Below are 18516 nucleotides of genomic sequence, written 5' to 3'. Positions count from 1 at the left end.
TCTTCACAGACCACAGTTATTAGGCTATGACGCTCCACAAAATAAAAGTTCCTTTAATTGGCTGTGGCCTTGTTCCCCTGAGGAAGACCGCATTGCCTCTAATAAGATTTACACCCATAGTCATCTACAGTCATCAAACAGCACAAATGTTGCCCTATTTGGTGGTAACTAAGTACATTCCCCAGTTTTAAGCATTGTGTGCTGGAGGTTGTACAGAAGTAACTACTGTACTTGCTCCATGTGGGGTCATACTATTTTTTTCCACCCCTAAGAGTAGGCATTTAATCTACACAAGACCTTATTGTGCTGGTTATAGGTCTCTGTACATTTGGGAATGTCTTAAGCTTAAATAATTGTAATAGGATCTTGCACTTTATTATGTGAGTCTTGGAAAGCTTTACAGTCATACACAAATAGAGCCTTCATATTTCATTGTCCTCATCTGATTATTCAGCTCCAACCTATACTCCTCCTTATATTCACAGAAGGAACTGAGGAACGTGTTAAACAGAAGGACCTGGGAGATGGTGTCTATTACTTTGAGTACTATCCAACTACTCCTGGTAACTACACAGTGACGATTACCTGGGGAGGACAGAACATTCCTCGAAGGTCAGTAATACAGCCCTGTTTATACCTGCTGGATGAATCATTTTCTCTAGGTATTCATTGTGTTGTATCTGGTAAAGCAAGTTACAATGTATTTGCATTAAAACAGTTTCTTTTGTCCTTAGTCCATTTGAGGTTAAGGTTGGCTCAGAATGTGGGCAGCAGAAAGTAAGAGCATGGGGTCCTGGCTTGGAAGGAGGCGTTGTTGGGAAATCAGCTGACTTTGTAGTTGAAGCAATTGGAGACGATGTTGGCACTCTAGGTAGGTTCATGTATACAACTTCCCAGCATTGTGAGGGTCTACAATGTGTCCATAAGATCCGTACCCTCATGTGTTGCGGCGGTAAACCCCTTGCAAATAACCAAAGCTGAAGGCTTGTGCCAACCCTGCTTATATATAAACTATAAACCATCTTTCTCCAGGGTTTTCTGTGGAAGGCCCCTCACAAGCCAAGATAGAGTGTGATGATAAAGGAGATGGGTCTTGTGATGTACGATACTGGCCACTGGAAGCTGGAGAATATGCCGTACATGTCTTATGCAACAATGAAGACATCAAGCTGAGTCCATTCATGGCTGAGATCAAACCAGCTCCCAAAGATTTCTTTCCTGAGAAGGTAAAGTTTTTGTGCCCTGATTGTAACCTGTTAGTGTAACTAAGGGCTCATTTGCTGTACCCACTGATTTTGGTGGGACCAGCCAACTGTCCTATATTTATTGGGCATTCCTACCACGGACTTTCTCCGCTTTCCACATTTGAAACGCATTCACACCCAAACCAATGGTGCATGTGTGTGGGGGAGTTGGAGAGCTACCACCCAGAATTGAATTTAAATGAATTTAATTTGTTCCAAAGGTGAAAGCCTATGGTCCTGGTCTGGAGAAGACTGGACTGGCAATTAACAAACCAGCAGAGTTCACAGTTGATGCCAAACAAGGAGGAAAGGCACCCCTTAAAGTGTCCGTGCAGGTACGTACTGTAGCCCTCCTGACTTTAGTAACTTGTGCAACGGGAACTCTTGCTGGATCTGTAGTTAACTTATTGTTTTATTTGTAGGATTCAGAAGGGAACCCAGTGGATGTCACCACTAAGGATAATGGCAATGGCACCTACAGCTGCAGCTATTTACCAAAGAAACCATTAAAACACACAGCAGTGATCTCCTGGGGTGGAGTGAACATTCCCAACAGTCCTTTTAGGGTAAGTGTAGTATTAACCCATTTGCGCTTTGTATAACATGAAGACCTATACTAAATGGTTAAAATATTTTCTGTTTTCAGATGAATATTGGTGCTGGCAGCCATCCCAACAAGGTTAAAGTGTATGGACCTGGTGTTGCCAAAACCGGCTTGAAAGCACATGAACCTACCTATTTTACTGTGGACTGTACAGAAGCTGGGCAAGGTGAGTGAAATAAGTGGGGTTATGTTTTCTTCATCTACAATGTTTCAGCCTCATGTGAAAACTGTATATTTAGTGTGTTTGTCTGGGGAAGCTAGTGTCATGTCTATATGGCCCCTCGCAGGGTCTGTGGATAAACGTTGTGCCAGCTGAGGGTGAGGGCTGCCATGTACAGTAATTTAGGATTTCCTAAATGATCATGTACTCTAATAAGACAGTCTTGTTACTAGCAGTGTCTGATGAATTGGTATGCATATAGATAGTGGAAAATTCAGTTATAAATGGGCTTTTCCTTTTTGATGCTTTCAAGTTACAACTGTCATCTCCTCTTTTCTGCCAAAATCTAAGTAGTGATTGACTGTCCTGTACAAATCTTTCCTTAGGGGATGTGAGCATTGGAATCAAATGTGCTCCTGGAGTTGTGGGTCCTGCTGAAGCAGACATAGACTTTGACATCATCCGCAATGATAACGACACATTCACAGTGAAATACACCCCACCTGGGGCTGGAAGCTACACCATCATGGTTCTGTTTGCTGGCCAGGTACTTGCGCTTGTCAGTTATCATATTGTCATAGCTTGCTGTGGCTGCTCCATTGCGGTTACTGTCTGTGACCTCGACCTTAAGGGCTGCATTGGGCTTGGACTTCCAGATTCTGTCCCTGTAGAGAGAATCTAATTTATACATGACGTTATGTCTGTCATGAAACTGACATGAACAAAGATTTCTACTAAGATTGTGTCATCATTATAGTTAATGCAAGGTTAATCTTTTTGGGTTTAATGGGACTCTACTGCCACAGCTTTCACAATCTACACTTAACAAATCTGTCTTCATGTCTATTTTTTTTTTTCCTTCAGGCCACACCAATGAGCCCCATCCGTATTAAGGTTGACCCATCTCATGATGCTAGTAAAGTGAAGGCAGAAGGACCGGGTCTAAACAAGAGTGGTAAGCTGTAGTCAGAGGTTTTTTTGTTTTTTTTTGTCTTGGACAACTTGTTTTGTTTTCGTCTTTCAGAAAGTTTTTCACAAGATTCAAACTAACCCTATTTTGTTTTGTAGGTGTAGAAATCGGCAAACCCACCCACTTCACAGTGAACACCAAAGCAGCTGGAAAAGCAAAACTAGATGTCAACTTTACCGGTCCGGCCAAAGGAGATGCAGTGAAAGACTTTGAAATAATCGACAACCTTGACAATACTCAAACGGTCAAATACACCCCAGTGCAGCAGGTAAAAACTTAAAGTAGTTTTGAGGTCAGGGTTTGATTTTTGCCATATTGTTGCCACATCATGTGACGTTTATGGCTTTTCTTGCAGGGTAATATTGGTGTAAATGTGACATATGGAGGAGATCATATACCCAAGAGCCCATTCCCAGTTAACATTGCTCAAACTCTGGACCTCAGCAAGATCAAAGTTGCTGGACTTGGAGACAGTATGTATTATACATGAGACCTAACGTGGTATCTTTGCATCAGCGCCTGCTAAATTTAAAATGTCCCAATATGTGAAAGGTTTTTTTTTTTTTTTTTTTTACTGCTGTGCTTTCATAGAGCAGAAGTCCAATATTTGTCTATACAAATGACCTCACTTTTTGTTGAAATTCCATAGTTTAAAAAAAAAAAGCGACACACCCGATTCATTTGACTGATCCGAAATGGAGGAAAGCACTTCTGCCCCTTCATTTTACCAGTCAGTGAGGGTCAATACACTATGATCCCCATCAATTAAAGCTGCTGACAGGTCACCATGTCAAAAGTTGTGCTTTTGTTAAATACCCTTTAAAAAACAAAAAACCTTGGGCATTAGTCAGGGTCTTCAATTGGGTTCTCTATCGTATTCACATGTACTGAAACGACCATTGACCTTTTGTATATTTTTTGCTTCGTCAGAGGTGGAAGTTGGAAAGGACCAGGAGTTTACAGTGAAGTCTAAAGGTGCTGGAGGACAAGGCAAAGTGGCATCAAAAATCACAGGCCCATCCAACAAATCTGTTCCTTGCAAAGTAGAACCAGGCTTGAGTCCAGACAATAGTACTGTCAAGTTCATACCTCGGGAAGAAGGACCTTATGAAGTGGAGGTCACATATGATGGAGTCCCAGTACCTGGTAGTCCTTTCCCTGTTGAGGCAGTGCCACCAACTAATCCTTCAAAGGCAAGTACTTGTTTAATGTTTAACTAGATTTGAGTGCTTTTTTTTTAAAAAAAAAAAAAACAAACAAAAAAACCCCCCTCAAAATATAAGGCTGAATTCACATCTGGTTGAAATTCATTTGACTGGAGCTTTCAGAAAGTCATAGGCTAAAACTGCATGTGAATTCACCAACTCTCAGCACTCGGGGATGGAGATTGTTTGATAAGGTAAAATGATTCTGCCCTACCCCTCTAAAACATGACAATTTTATAGCTTTAGGTTTCTTCTAATTTCCTTGTCACTGTTGTACTTTGACTGTTTATTGTGCATTGTAGGTGAAGGCTTATGGGCCTGGACTGAAAGGAGGAAATGTAGGTTCTTCTGCTCCATTCACCATTGATACTAAAGGAGCTGGCCAGGGAGGCCTCGGTCTGACTGTTGAAGGCCCATGTGAAGCGAAGATTGAATGCCTGGACAACGGCGATGGGACATGCTCTGTATCCTATTTGCCCACAGAACCTGGAGACTACAACATCAATATCCTGTTTGCTGATACCCATATACCTGGATCTCCATTCAAGGCAAAGATTGAGCCTTCCTTTGACCCTACCAAGGTGACTTGTTCTGGCCCTGGCTTGGAACATGCCCAGGTTGGAGAAGCTGGTAAATTTAACGTGGACTGCTCCAATGCTGGCAATGCAGAGTTGACTATTGAAATAATTTCGGACACTGGTATGCAAGCAGAGGTACATATCCAAGACAATGGAGATGGAACATACACTATCACATACATTCCACTTTACCCCGGAATCTATACCATAACTATCAAATATGGTGGTCAAATGGTGCCCAACTTCCCCAGCAAGCTGCAAGTGACTCCAGCAGTCGATACATCTGGTGTCAAGGTGTTTGGACCTGGTGTGGAAGGAAAAGGTATGGTATCATTTTAATGTGCCATTCTTTTATTACTACTTATAGGGCATGATCTTAGTTGCCTGCATTGTTTCTCCTACAGGTGTATTCAGAGAAGCAACAACAGAATTCAATGTGGATGCCAGGGCCCTGAGCAAAAGTGGAGGTCCACATGTCAAGACCAGGGTGTCCAATCCTTCTGGTAACTTTACTGAAGCCTATGTACAGGATAATGGAGATGGCACATACAAAGTGGAGTATACTCCTTATGAAGAAGGTGAGGACTTTTATTTGTAGGTTCCAGCCTTAGGACTTTCCTGTTTTGGAGTAGTGCATTTACTCATTGTTGCTTTCTATCCTCGCAGGTGTTCACTCTGTAGATGTGTCTTACGATGGCAGTCCTGTACCCAAGAGTCCATTCAGGGTTCCTGTGACAGAAGGTTGTGACCCAACTAGAGTCAGAGTCCATGGTCCTGGTATCCAGAGTGGAACCACAAACAAGCCCAACAAATTTACAGTGGAGACAAGGTGATTTCTGCCTCACATATTCCTTACTTGATCTTTGATAATCTGCTAGTTTTGTAGTAGTTGGGATTATATATATAATTTTTTGTTGTTCTAGGGGTGCTGGTACAGGTGGTCTGGGATTGGCTGTTGAAGGTCCATCGGAGGCAAAGATGTCTTGCACTGATAATAAAGATGGCAGCTGCTCAGTGGAATATATCCCATACGAGCCTGGCACTTACAACCTCAATGTCACATATGGTGGACACCAAGTTCCAGGTGAGATTAAAGTATAATGCTATAGATATTAGAGGTTGTAAGGGATCACATGCATACATAATTTGTCTGGTTTACTTGGCACTGACCTGATTCCTCTTTGCTCTGCAGGCAGTCCCTTCAAGGTACCAGTCACCGATGTCATTGATAGCAGCAAGGTGAAGTGTTCAGGACCAGGACTGAGCCCAGGACTTGTAAGGGCAAATGTTCCACAATCCTTCAGTGTCGACACAAGCAAAGCTGGTGTTGCTCCATTGCAAGTGAAAGTCCAGGGTCCCAAGGGTAAGGTGTCCGAGGGATGTGGATGTAAATGTGGATGTATTCGCTTCATTCTTTAGTGTTGCTGGTTGGTATATCGGTACATTTGTGTTCTGTAGGCATTGTTGAGCCAGTGGAGATCGTCGACAATGGAGATGGAGTTCAGACTGTTAACTACGTGCCTAGCCGTGAAGGACCATACAACATTGCCGTTCTGTATGGAGATGAGGAAGTGCCGCGCAGGTTGGATATCAATATAATGCCATATTTAGGACTCATTCACATGTTGGTTTTCTGGTTAGTATTTTACATGCCAAAACCTGAAGTGGAAGCTGTACAAAGGATCTATAATGGAATAGGTGCAAACATTTGTTGGATTTCACTTCTAGGCTTGACTTACAAATACTGATCAGAAAACTGCCATGTAAATGAATGTCAACTCTGCTTTAATGTGTCCTGTAGACCTTATTTACATTGGAGAATAATTTGATATTTTGTCCTCTACTTCTTCATAGTCCATTCAAAGTAAAGGTTCTGCCCACTCATGATGCCAGTAAGGTAAAGGCTAGTGGGCCAGGATTAAATACAACTGGTGTCCCTGCCAGCCTCCCTGTGGAGTTTACTATTGATGCCAAGGATGCTGGAGAGGGTCTCCTCGCTGTACAGATTACGGTAAGTCCCATGACTTGTAGAGTGTGAACACTCCATCTAGCAGGAAAGCCTGAGGTTACGTGCATTATGCCTATGCACCAACCACTGGCATGCAGCAGGGTTGCATTGATTTTTATGCCTTGATTCCTACCTTGCATGAAGATGGTCACGCAGCCTCTTTGCTGGAAAGAATAGTGCTATATACATCGCTATATTTTAATATTTTAAATTATATTTGTCACTGGTGTCATTATGTAATGGATGTGGATGAACTGTGACACAGATCAATGAAATATATAACTATATATTGTCTCACGCATACTATGCCTCTTTGTGGGGCTATTGACCTTCAGGGTCTCTGGTTCATCCAACATACAGTTCATATTTCATACGCCTATCTGAAACTGGTCTTATGTGCTTCATTGTCTGAACTGTGACAAGTGTTACCTTAACATTGACTGGTTTGCAGCAGCTTTTCTACTATTGGGCGGAGCATCATGTGACCACTGTAAATTGCTTATATATTTCCAGGATCCTGAAGGTAAACCTAAGAAGGCCACTATCCGTGACAACCAAGATGGAACCTACACTGTGTCTTACGTACCTGATATGACTGGGCGCTACACTATTCTCATCAAATATGGAGGTGATGAGATTCCATATTCACCTTATCGCATCCGTGCTGTACCAACAGGCGATGCCAGCAAATGCACAGTGACAGGTAAGGGATTCTTGGGCTGCTTGGTTTACAAGGTATTCCACACTCGGATGAAGATGAGGTGCAGTGATTTTTTTATTTTTATTTTTGTTCTACCCATTGTCTTGAATAAAGCAGCATCTGCAATATGATAACCTGCCAACGTGTACATCAGTGTTAGATCATGTTGCCCTTTTACATAAGCAAACTACTAGTAAACGAAATATGCTGCTGGAACAGACTTGTGTACAACCTTGTAAAGCTCTGAGTAGTGCAGGGTAGAGCGTGGAATGCCTTTAAGACTCCTCCCGTTGCTCTCCTCACACTGCTTTTTACGTACACACTTCTCAACGCTGCACACGGTTTATGGCATAACATGTCATGATGTATAGTTATCTCTGCTGTTGTGTATTTTATGCACTATACCCTCACATTGTCACCTTGTCTCACGTTACCTTTCCTTGCTCTTTGCCCTTTCACCTCAGTGTCAATCGGAGGTCACGGGCTAGGTAAGCCGCTTGCTAGTCTTGACTAAACTTTTACTATCCCGTTAAATTGAAGTCATTTGCTGATCTTTGTAGCAGTCGGTCTGGGCATTCACAGCTGTTAGACACAAGCGATCACTGGTATAGCCGGCCATGTCCTATAGTATTGCCCTTGTCATTATTATCCAAAGTTATCATTACATACGTCCTTTCTGGATGAACATGTTGTAGAGCAGGAGGATACCAGTGGATGTATAGAGATGGTGGTCTGCTTCTGTTATCATGATTTTCAATAGATATTTCATTTAGAAACTTCACAAAACTTGAACCAACCTGAATCCCAAAGTTAAGCAATGGCCCAATAGATGACTTAGATTTTGCAACTTTAACAGCTGTGAATAGTCCAAACAGCCATGTAACAGGCTGGGAAGATGGCTTCTCTTGTAGGCATGACATGCTTTCTTTATGTAACTGCGATAGCCTTTACCCATCATTGCCCTAACTTAGACTTCAGATTGTCTTCTAAAGAACGGTCCATCATTAGGCTATGTTCACATCTGCAAATTCCATCAAACGTGCTGGACAAGATAGTGCAGCACGCTGCTCAGTTTTGTCTGGTTAGATGGCCGACACGATGGAAACGGGACCCAACAACCTTACTGACAATTATAGGGGCAGTCTGGTGCTGTTGATTTCGGTCATGCCAAGTATCTGGCACGGCTGTTCATATGACAAAGTAAAAAAAAAATATTGCAGTCTTGAGTTTGAGCTAAAACTGGTTTGAGGTTATAGTGTGGCATGAACAACTCCGCATATGTGCTAAAAAATATACTTCCAATGGATTTGGACACTTAGAACCTCCTGACCCATGTCCTAAATTGATGCTCTGTAAATCTGATGAGGTAGAGCTGTCAGTGGGTTACTGCTTGGTTGGCCATTGTCCTAGAATAGAAAGAATAGAGCCCTGATTCTGGAGTCAGCAATACTGTATGGCAGATAAGTCTTCCTCATGTGCCATTTGTATCAGACCACACTCCTTAACTCACTGAGCAGTAGGACCTGGCGTGCGATGGGGGTGCTGTACCCCGTGGGTTTAAGTCTTTGGTTTTGCTCCTGCATGCCCGCTTTGTATGGCTCCTCCTCAACAACCTTTGACCCTTATAACTGCATCTCTAATTCCACTTTGCTCTGCACCCTCTTTCACCCTCTCCTGCCGTCTCTTCAGCAATTGTGTTCTTCTGGAAATCAGTCCCTCAGGAAATTTTTAACTGCTCCATGCACGAACAATACACGGTTAGGTCACCTTTCCAGGTATGGTCTATTCACTTCACTACAAAGACACATGGCCGGTATTCATAGTCGCATGGATAAAACCACTTTGCTGCGAAGGATTGACATCCCATTTTTGGTGAGCTACCTCCAGTGGCAGGGAGTTCTTGGCTATTTTCGATGTAAACCTCTTGGGATGATAGGATCTCTCAATTGTATGTAGAGTTTTGGTAAGATCATGGCCAATTTGGTTGGTGTCCAGATGATGATAGAGCTTTTCTTATGTTTGTGTTTTACTTTGACACTGCTAGTCTAGTTAAGTCTTAAAGACTTCATTCACGTTATTGGAGTGACTAGTTCTTACAGGTAACATGTCTGCATGGTTACAAGACTTGCTTCAGACCAGTCACACAAATTCACACTGACACAATGTTCTACATGTTTTTCTATCCAATACTGAGGGTGATTTTCTCTTCTCCTCGTGCATAAAAATTTCCTGAGAACTGAGCCTTCTGTGGAACAAGAGGGGGACCTGGCTGTGGACGCTGAAGGGTTTGGTTGTCAGTTTCCAGGGTGGTGGCGCATGGGTGTAGCTGGAAAAATAGAATTTGTATTTCGCCATCCTTACTATGTACCCTCCTACTTGTCCCACCCACATCTTGGTTCCACACAGGTGCTGGCATTGGACCCACGATCCAGATTGGTGAAGAGACTGTAATAACTGTTGATGCTAAGGCTGCTGGAAAGGGTAAAGTGACATGTACAGTGTGCACCCCAGATGGCACAGAAGTGGATGTAGATGTTGTAGAAAATGAAGATGGAACTTTCGATATCTTCTACACGGCCCCTCAACCTGGCAAATATGTCATTTGTGTGCGCTTCGGTGGGGAGCACATCCCCAACAGCCCCTTCCAAGTTACAGTAAGTATAGAGGAGACTTGGATACATATTAATGTGGTTCTGGGAAGGATTTTATGAGGTAGAGCAGTAACTTGGAGGCCCTGATAAGACAACATCTTTTATTAGCAGCTCAGAGTGGGAGGAAGCCTGTGTTTACACCCATGTGGGGTATAGGGTAGAGGCTTCTTAACAGATTTTATTAGATGTTAATGGGAAATCCCCTTTAAGTCGTGACCTAATCCCAGGGTTGGACTGACCTTGGGGATCCCTGCCATGATAATAATGTGGTTCCCAGTTACTCTAATAGGACTGAGTGCCCCATCAGTCCCATACATGTGAATTGCAAATAGTGGTTTGCTCCATTCACACAGGGGACTCAAACCCCTAATTTCTGTGGCCACCAGTGGTCCCAACAGAAAGACACTTATTCTCTATTCTAACTCATAACCTTAAAGGATTCTAGTACAGGTCCCACTTTATGCCAAATTTTCTCTAACTAGTCTGAAATCGGTGGCCCACATGGCTTTGAGGTTGAAGGTTTTGATGGTTTTTCTTAGTTGTAGAATGTGACTAATGTTTTCTTGCACCTCCCAACGCAGGCTCTGGACGGCGAGCAAATGATGCCTCAGCAGATGGCTCAGCAGCAGTTAGCCCCACCTTACGCATACCCGGGCATGCAGCAACCCTGGGTACCCTGACTTTTCACAGTAACTGTATCATTTATGGAGGGAAAAAACATCCTGGAACACTATAGGACAGGGGAAGAAATTTTGGAATTCAGGACTCACAAAACTTGCTCATAGCTCCAGCACCCAGTCTTTATCACATGTAACTGAGGCTGCTTTTGAGACAGATGGGTTAAAGGGGTTTGCATATTGGTCACTTCTGTTTTCCTTGTAGGTTTAGCTCTAATATAGTGCTTGGCTTGCATGTGTGAGGATTTTTGCATGTGCCATCACACACTGACAACACTCGCATTGCCTTCTGCTGGTATAGGGCTGTCATAGTCTAGTGTGGATACTACACTCTCTGCTTCTGCTGCAACAACACAAGATGAATTCCAAGGAAAGTTCCTTCCCTGTGTGTATTGTTCCAGAGATGGCCTTTTCCTCAGTCTCCACTGGAATTAAATTTGGGGAGGGGTGTTGCGGGTTTTGGAGGGGAAGGGGGGGGTTCATAACTTGGGTTCATACCTCTGTCCGCTCTATAAATTTCCAGATGTCTGCCATATCTTCCCATTCTGTCCTCACTACCAACATCTTAAGTCTGTCAGATTTCCAGCCAGCCTCCACATGTTGGGTGGCAGGAAAGAGTTAACACTTTTTTTTTATCCACTCGTCCGTCTCATCCATTTTCCATGTGTTCAGAAATGTTTAATGGTCTCTTGCAGAATTCATGTTTCCAGGTTTGCCAAGTTTTTGGATAAACTGACTGCAAAGACTTACTTCATCATGCGATTATTTGTCTGTTACATTATTTTCCATCCCTAAACCCTTTGCTGGTTCATCCGTCTATCATTATGTAGCGGTATAATGTCCACAGGATGTAGCCTTGCTGGCAGCATTATTCCTCCTCCATACATATTGTGCTATGTTCACATCCGTGCCCATAGTTCTGGTCCATTGGAGGATCAGAGCAATGGACACATGGACCGCTAAAACAGCGGACACCAGCCGTGCTCAATGGACCCTGTAGGCTATAATGAGCTCCATCGGGTGTGCGCTGTTTTACAGTAAAGTCAGACTTGCAGCGCTTTCATCTGACTATTTTCGGTGGTCACATTGAGTCTCCAAACACTTTGCTGCAGATGTGAGCCCAGCCTTAGATGGTCAAGCGGTTGAGCTAAAATTGGTGGATTCGGTCAACATTTATCGGTTTTATTATTTTGTTATATAAAGTTTAGTTGAAGGTTTTTTTCTGACTTGATGAACTTGCATTGGAGTCCAGGGGTTTTTGCCTCCCATTGAAGCATGTCCTGTCCACTTTTTCCTTTTATGCTCTTCCGATTTCCTTAAATGTTTGCTCATGTTGGACTCTTCCTCTGTTTAGGCTACAGATCGTCCTGTAATGGGAGTGAATGGACTGGATGTTGCAGGATTAAGACCATTTGACCTGGTTATTCCCTTCACTATCAAAAAGGGAGAGATCACAGGTATGGACATTTCCCCATGAGGTGATCCTCTCATTTAATACCATAACTCATGATGGTTGTCTGGGAATGCTTAAAGATGGTGGTCAGGAAATACAGAAACAGGGCAGGAGGCTGGGGAAGGTAAAACATGAAAACCTCACTTGCCTGGTCCAATGACGCCCTTCTCGTCTTCCCTGGCCTCCTGTCTCAGTTCTGTATTTCTTGGACAAACCCCTTTTAACTCCACAATATTCCCATTTGTGTAGGAGAAGTCCGCATGCCTTCAGGGAAAGTGGCCAAACCTGACATAACTGATAACAAAGATGGAACAGTCACTGTCAGATACGCTCCTACAGAAGCTGGACTTCATGAGATGGACATCAAATATGATGGCATCCACATTCCAGGTAGGTCTTGGTCGTAGATGGTATAATGCACTAAACATCCAGTAATGTATGGTTGTATGGGAAGGTCTCTAGTGGCTTGTTCACCCTGTAAATACTTTCCGATGGCTGCAGCTATCAGGACAGTAGATTTAGCCTGTGGGATTTCAGCATGCCTTCTCGTTTTCAGGGCAGATAGTCCCGCAGAGGTTTAATCTCTTGTCCCCTAATGACAACACTCTGTGAAACCGAGCACATGCGTAAATGGGATAAAGTGGCTAACTGTATTGTAAACTGATCAGATCTTGTTGTCTTGTGTTTCTCAGGAAGCCCCCTGCAGTTCTATGTGGATTACGTTAACAGTGGCCATGTTACAGCCTATGGCCCTGGATTGATTCATGGTACAGTAAATAAGCCTGCCGTGTTCACAGTAAACACCAAAGATGCCGGTGAAGGTGAGTGCCAAGAGGTGGTTACATACAGGATAGGAAAGAGTTTCCACAAAGGATTGACAAGTTTATCTCTTGCACATAGGTGGTTTGTCACTGGCCATTGAAGGGCCTTCCAAGGCAGAGATCAGCTGTACTGACAACCAGGATGGAACTTGTACCGTGTCTTATCTACCCGTCCTCCCTGGAGACTATAACATCCTGGTTAAGTACAACAACAAGCACATCCCCGGCAGTCCTTATGTGGCCAAAATCACAGGTTGGATTTATTTTTCCTCAATGAAACATTGTGTAACATTGGGTGTATAAGAATTTGAGGTTCACCATTGTAGAATGTGGGTTCAATAAAATTTGTAATGTTCCTTTAGGTGATGACACCATGCGCTTGTCCCAACTGAAGGTTGGCTCTGCTGCTGATATCCCACTCAATATCACTGAGACTGATCTAAGCCAGTTGACCGCTACTGTGACCTCTCCTTCTGGAAGAGAAGAGCCCTGTCTTCTCAAGAGGCTCCGCAATGGGCATATAGGCAAGTCTTCGCTTTGGAATTTTTACTTTAAGATCAACTTGAAGGTTCTGCCTTGTATTCACCTTGTTGCTTTGTATCTGCAGGTATATCTTTTGTACCCAAGGAGACTGGAGAACATATTGTTAGCATTAAGAAAAATGGCCACCATATCCCCAACAGTCCCATCACCGTAATGATCAGCCAGTCAGAGATTGGTGACGCAAGTCGCGTAATTGTCTCTGGCCAAGGCTTAACTGAAGGAAGAACATTTGAGCCGGCAGAGTTCATCATTGACACTAGAGAAGCAGGTAAGACATTCATGCTAAAATGGTAAAGTGCTGTATAACAATGGGAAAACTCCTAGAAAGGAAGCCAACTTTTCTTGCTTATTGCAGGTTATGGCGGTCTTAGCCTTTCTATTGAAGGTCCCAGTAAAGTAGATATCAACACAGAAGACTTAGAAGATGGAACATGCAAAGTGACGTACTGTCCGACAGAGCCTGGAAACTACATCATCAACATAAAGTTTGCTGACCAGCATGTACCAGGTATCTTATACCCTATAGCATGCGAAATGTACACATGACAGGTTTCTTCCAAAAAATAGTGTCCAGTCTGCCCATAGGCTGGGTCTGGTGTTATAGCTCATCAATCCCAATTCACTTCAATGAACAGCAATGCCAGACAGCCTCGAGGACAGATGTGGTGCTGCAGAACAATCCTCTGGGGGGTGGAGTGTGTGTGTGGAGGGGGTGTTAAGAGAACTAGAGTGAATTCACGTCTTTATTGATTAATAAAATAAGTTGCCATCTGTCACTTGGTATAATGCGTTGTCCTTATTTTATATAGGCAGTCCGTTCTCTGTCAAAGTCACAGGAGAAGGAAGGGTGAAGGAGAGTATCACACGTAGAAGAACAGCGCCATCTGTGGCAAATATTGGAAGCCAGTGTGATCTCAGCCTGAAAATACCTGGTAAGTCAAGTAGATGGGTTGTGAATACTGACTCTTTCAGTTCAAATGAGATACTCAGCAGTGTTCCTAAATCCCTAAATTACCCCCCTGTGACTATTTGGTCAATCTACATTGAGGTTTTTTTGTTTGTTTGTTTTTTCCCCAAAATTTGCAGAAATCAGTATTCATGATATGACTGCTCAGGTTACAAGTCCATCTGGCAAAATTCATGACGCAGAAATAATGGAAGGCGAAAACAACACTTACTGCATCCGATTTGTCCCTACTGAAATGGGTGTTCACACAGTCAGCGTCAAATACAAGGGTCAGCATGTTCCAGGAAGTCCATTCCAATTCACTGTTGGGCCCCTGGGTGAAGGTGGAGCACATAAAGTCCGAGCTGGTGGACCAGGCCTGGAGAGGGCAGAGGTTGGAACCCCAGGTACAACATGCAGATATCTTTAGGGGATGTGTATACATGGGCATGGATTAGCAGGCTGTAGCTTCACAATAGATCTGAAGGGTGCAAGAAAATTAGCAAGGAGAATAGCTTGTCTCCTTCTCTTCATCCCGCCATTCTGTCTGCGGGGCCCCTGATCCTCTGTATTTCTATGTCTATAGCAATATTGGCTATTTGTAGCATTTCATCATAAGTGAATATTCCCATATTTACACTGGTTTGTGCTAAGCGTTATAATGTGCATTTATTTTTTTCTTTAGCTGAGTTTAGCATTTGGACAAGAGAAGCCGGTGCTGGGGGTCTGTCCATTGCAGTGGAAGGACCAAGCAAAGCAGAAATTGCTTTCGAAGATAGAAAAGATGGCTCATGTGGTGTGTCTTACATTGTTCAGGAACCAGGTAAGTCTGTAGTAGGATTGTGAGATTATGAAGTGTGTGGAATCTCGCCAAAGCCGCCTCAGCTCTCTGCGCTTGTAATGTCCTGGCAGGGCTGTACAAAGATGCTTCCTATTATACTATCTGCAATAAATGCACCCAAATCACTGGATTTTATTCCTATGTTCTGTAAGTTCCTGTTCACACGGTGGAATCTGAAGCTGCCAAAATCAATGTAGATTCTTACCCCAATTGTTTTCAGTGGGCAGTGGCTTAGTGTCTGGCTCCATCTTACTGTGAGTTCCACAGCTGATTTAGGCCCATTCATCGGGTGTGGGGGGGGGGGTAAAGGGGTCTGAGGTGGGTTTCGCATTCCTCTTCATTCTCCACTGTGTGAACAGGGCCTAATACATTTGTTTGTAATGCTGGTGAAGTTGTATTTTATTGGGGGTCGTCCTACTAAATGATGTTTCTTTGGCTCTGTTGTAGGAGATTATGAAGTATCTGTCAAGTTCAACGATGAGCACATCCCAGACAGCCCATTTATCGTTCCTGTGGGATCTCCAACCGACGACGCTCGCAGACTCACTGTTTCTAGTCTTCAGGTGAGGCACTGGGAAAAACCTCAGCCCGTACTGGTTGGGCAGAGAATCTGTCTCCTGAGCAGCTGTCAAGACCCCCGGCCTTCATTTCTAGACCAGCTCAGTGCTGCAGTGAACACCATGGTTTGCCTTGGCATTGACTTGGTTGCTTTTAATTTGATCAGTTTTCCTGGCCTCGAGATGATCAGATTCCATTACTGCCCCTTATATAGCTACTATATAAACTGTCTTATTATAGAGGTGATTGTAGTAGAAGTGCTGCCACCTACAGGACATGGTTAGATGTTAACGCTTCACATCAGTGTAATCCATAACAAGTATACAAAGTATCCCTTCTACAGTAGGTTCCCAGCTGACTCAGGAGGCTCTCCATGTGTTTTTCTCGTGTCTTTCTTAAAGGCTTTTAACAGGAAGCGACCTGCTACTTTATCCTGCCAGTGTTTAAAGAGGGAGAGGAAAATGGATGTGAACCATGGCTTTGGCTTACTGTGGCATCGCTGAAGGCTCTAAGTGGCCGTTCAGGGTCCTGCTTCTCTTCAGGCTGCTTTTTCCATTTCTTTGCATCTTTCTGCAAACCATTTCATCAGCTTCATGGAGTGTCCTCATGGCTGGCTGAGCGTCCCTCACTGCAGGAGGACATTGGTCACACTCGCCGGTCTGCATTTGAGGCCTATCAGAAACCTCTTTATTGCTGCTTGCCTGCAGTAGTAAATAAGGACCTGATGCATTTGTGACCCCAGTCAGTCATGTTTCCTAAGCCTTGGACTGTAGATCACGTGTCCACTATTGTATCCTTGTATTGCTGCATATGTAACAGTATGGCACTGCCAGGTTCTCCTTCACGAGCGTCCTTTCCCTCATTAAACCGGAGCAGGACAGGTTGGTTTTAATGGCCTGTGGAGATTGATGATTGCAAACTGCATGTTTTCAGTGTTTCTAAACCATTTGATGTGCTTTTAGGAGTCAGGGTTAAAGGTCAACCAGCCAGCATCTTTTGCAGTAAGTCTTAATGGTGCCAAAGGAGTTCTAGATGCCAAAGTACACAGCCCTTCAGGGGCACTGGAGGAGTGCTATGTGACGGAGATTGATGAAGGTAGGATTGTGATTCCCTTTAAGTGCAGATTTTTAGGACTTTAAGCTGTTTGTGTCCAGGCTATTGTTTTGTTGGCTGGAGAGGCTATCCTGAGGGTAGGGCATCAGTTTTATTAAGCTGGATAACCCCCTTAAAATGGTTACTTTATGTTTTTTTTTTTGTTTTTTTTTGGGGGGGTGGGGGGGTGATTGACCTTCCAGGTATCTCCCCTGCAGTACCAGGATGGAGATGCAGTAACCTAACATGGTGCCTTCAGATTACTGGCTGCCCTTTGTAATACAAAGAATGGCCTGAACCAGAGCCACTCAGTATCCTCTCAGGACCCCCTCTGTCCATATGTCCTAATAGAACAACCCATTAAATAGTTTCCCAGCCCAGTGAATGTGATGTATAAGACTGTGTGATTTCTTTCAGATAAATATGCTGTCCGCTTCATTCCTCGTGAGAATGGCTTGTATCTGGTTGATGTTAAATTCAATGGTTCCCACATCCCTGGCAGTCCATTTAAAGTTCGTGTCGGAGAGCCAGGGCAGGCTGGAGACCCAGGAATGGTGTCAGCATATGGACCTGGATTAGAAGGTGGCACCACTGGTAAGTTTTAGGCCTGAAGTCTCTTACATTCGGGGACTTCAGTCCGCAGTAATGGGTATGTACTGGAGTAGATCCATATCTGATCCTATTCCCATCTCAGGAAATGCTGCAGAGTTTATTGTGAACACCACAAACGCTGGTTCTGGGGCTCTGACTGTGACAATTGACGGACCATCCAAGGTCAAGATGGATTGCCAAGAGTGTGCAGATGGTTACAAAGTGACTTACACACCAATGGCTCCTGGTAGCTACCTGATCTCCATAAAATATGGTGGACCCTATCATATTGTTGGAAGCCCATTCAAAGCAAAGATAACTGGTACGTCCTTGCACTTTTCTATATATCTCTGATTTTATTCTGCTATGTATTCATTTATATTTGGAAACCTCTGGTATAATGTGTACAATTCCTTGTCGTGTGTCTTGTAGATGTGGTCTGTATCTTGGGTTTTGGCACTGAACCTTTAACCCCTATATTTTCTAGGGCCCCGCCTGGTGGCAAGTCACAGCCTCCACGAGTCGTCTTCAGTCTTTGTAGATTCTGTTACAAAAAGTGAGGCCTTCACACAGCAAGGAGCCCTACCAAGGGTGTCATCTGATGCCAGCAAAGTAGTTGCCAAAGGTCTTGGTTTGAACAAAGCCTTTGTCGGCCAGAAGAATTCATTCACAGTAGACTGCAGCAAAGCTGGTGAGTCCCCTACAGATTAGTACCAGTGTTACATGGGTGAAGGTGGCGCACATATCAGACTTGTGCCATATTCAAGTAGGCTCAGTATGTACCAAATGGTGAAGAGAAGCGATATGTATGTTGTATAGATGTATTCTCTACAATGACTGTTAATATCTAAAATATTGTCTACGCCCTCAGTGG

At 43.6% G+C, this 18516-nt stretch overlaps 1 protein-coding gene across 3 annotated transcripts in view; it reads left to right on the top strand.

The window, feature by feature from the left end:
- The window catches only part of FLNA (filamin A), an 80988-nt gene that overhangs the window by 60931 nt on the left and 1541 nt on the right, over positions 1-18516 (top strand). The window contains exons 11-47 of one of the 3 annotated variants that reach the window (XM_075260153.1): positions 486-612; positions 735-871; positions 1033-1226; positions 1466-1579; positions 1667-1810; positions 1891-2014; positions 2395-2555; positions 2873-2963; positions 3077-3246; positions 3334-3451; positions 3909-4171; positions 4486-5083; positions 5166-5339; positions 5428-5590; positions 5685-5845; positions 5954-6124; positions 6220-6343; positions 6616-6772; positions 7283-7472; positions 7934-7957; positions 9876-10123; positions 10702-10791; positions 12152-12254; positions 12500-12640; positions 12943-13071; positions 13151-13324; positions 13434-13595; positions 13679-13882; positions 13970-14122; positions 14424-14546; positions 14701-14967; positions 15246-15383; positions 15849-15964; positions 16922-17054; positions 17469-17645; positions 17746-17964; positions 18130-18333. In XM_075260153.1, the coding sequence (XP_075116254.1) occupies positions 486-612; positions 735-871; positions 1033-1226; positions 1466-1579; positions 1667-1810; positions 1891-2014; positions 2395-2555; positions 2873-2963; positions 3077-3246; positions 3334-3451; positions 3909-4171; positions 4486-5083; positions 5166-5339; positions 5428-5590; positions 5685-5845; positions 5954-6124; positions 6220-6343; positions 6616-6772; positions 7283-7472; positions 7934-7957; positions 9876-10123; positions 10702-10791; positions 12152-12254; positions 12500-12640; positions 12943-13071; positions 13151-13324; positions 13434-13595; positions 13679-13882; positions 13970-14122; positions 14424-14546; positions 14701-14967; positions 15246-15383; positions 15849-15964; positions 16922-17054; positions 17469-17645; positions 17746-17964; positions 18130-18333 (6186 nt within the window). The remainder of the gene's footprint in view (positions 1-485; positions 613-734; positions 872-1032; positions 1227-1465; positions 1580-1666; positions 1811-1890; positions 2015-2394; positions 2556-2872; positions 2964-3076; positions 3247-3333; positions 3452-3908; positions 4172-4485; positions 5084-5165; positions 5340-5427; positions 5591-5684; positions 5846-5953; positions 6125-6219; positions 6344-6615; positions 6773-7282; positions 7473-7933; positions 7958-9875; positions 10124-10701; positions 10792-12151; positions 12255-12499; positions 12641-12942; positions 13072-13150; positions 13325-13433; positions 13596-13678; positions 13883-13969; positions 14123-14423; positions 14547-14700; positions 14968-15245; positions 15384-15848; positions 15965-16921; positions 17055-17468; positions 17646-17745; positions 17965-18129; positions 18334-18516) is intronic. The other 2 variants (XM_075260154.1, XM_075260156.1) reach the window with 2 other exon arrangements.

This window comes from Leptodactylus fuscus, chromosome 11 (genome assembly GCF_031893055.1).
Source record: "Leptodactylus fuscus isolate aLepFus1 chromosome 11, aLepFus1.hap2, whole genome shotgun sequence".
NCBI lineage: Eukaryota > Metazoa > Chordata > Amphibia > Anura > Leptodactylidae > Leptodactylus > Leptodactylus fuscus.
The sequence above is the reverse complement of the archived record's forward strand: the minus strand, read 5'-3'. Positions and strand labels throughout refer to the sequence as shown.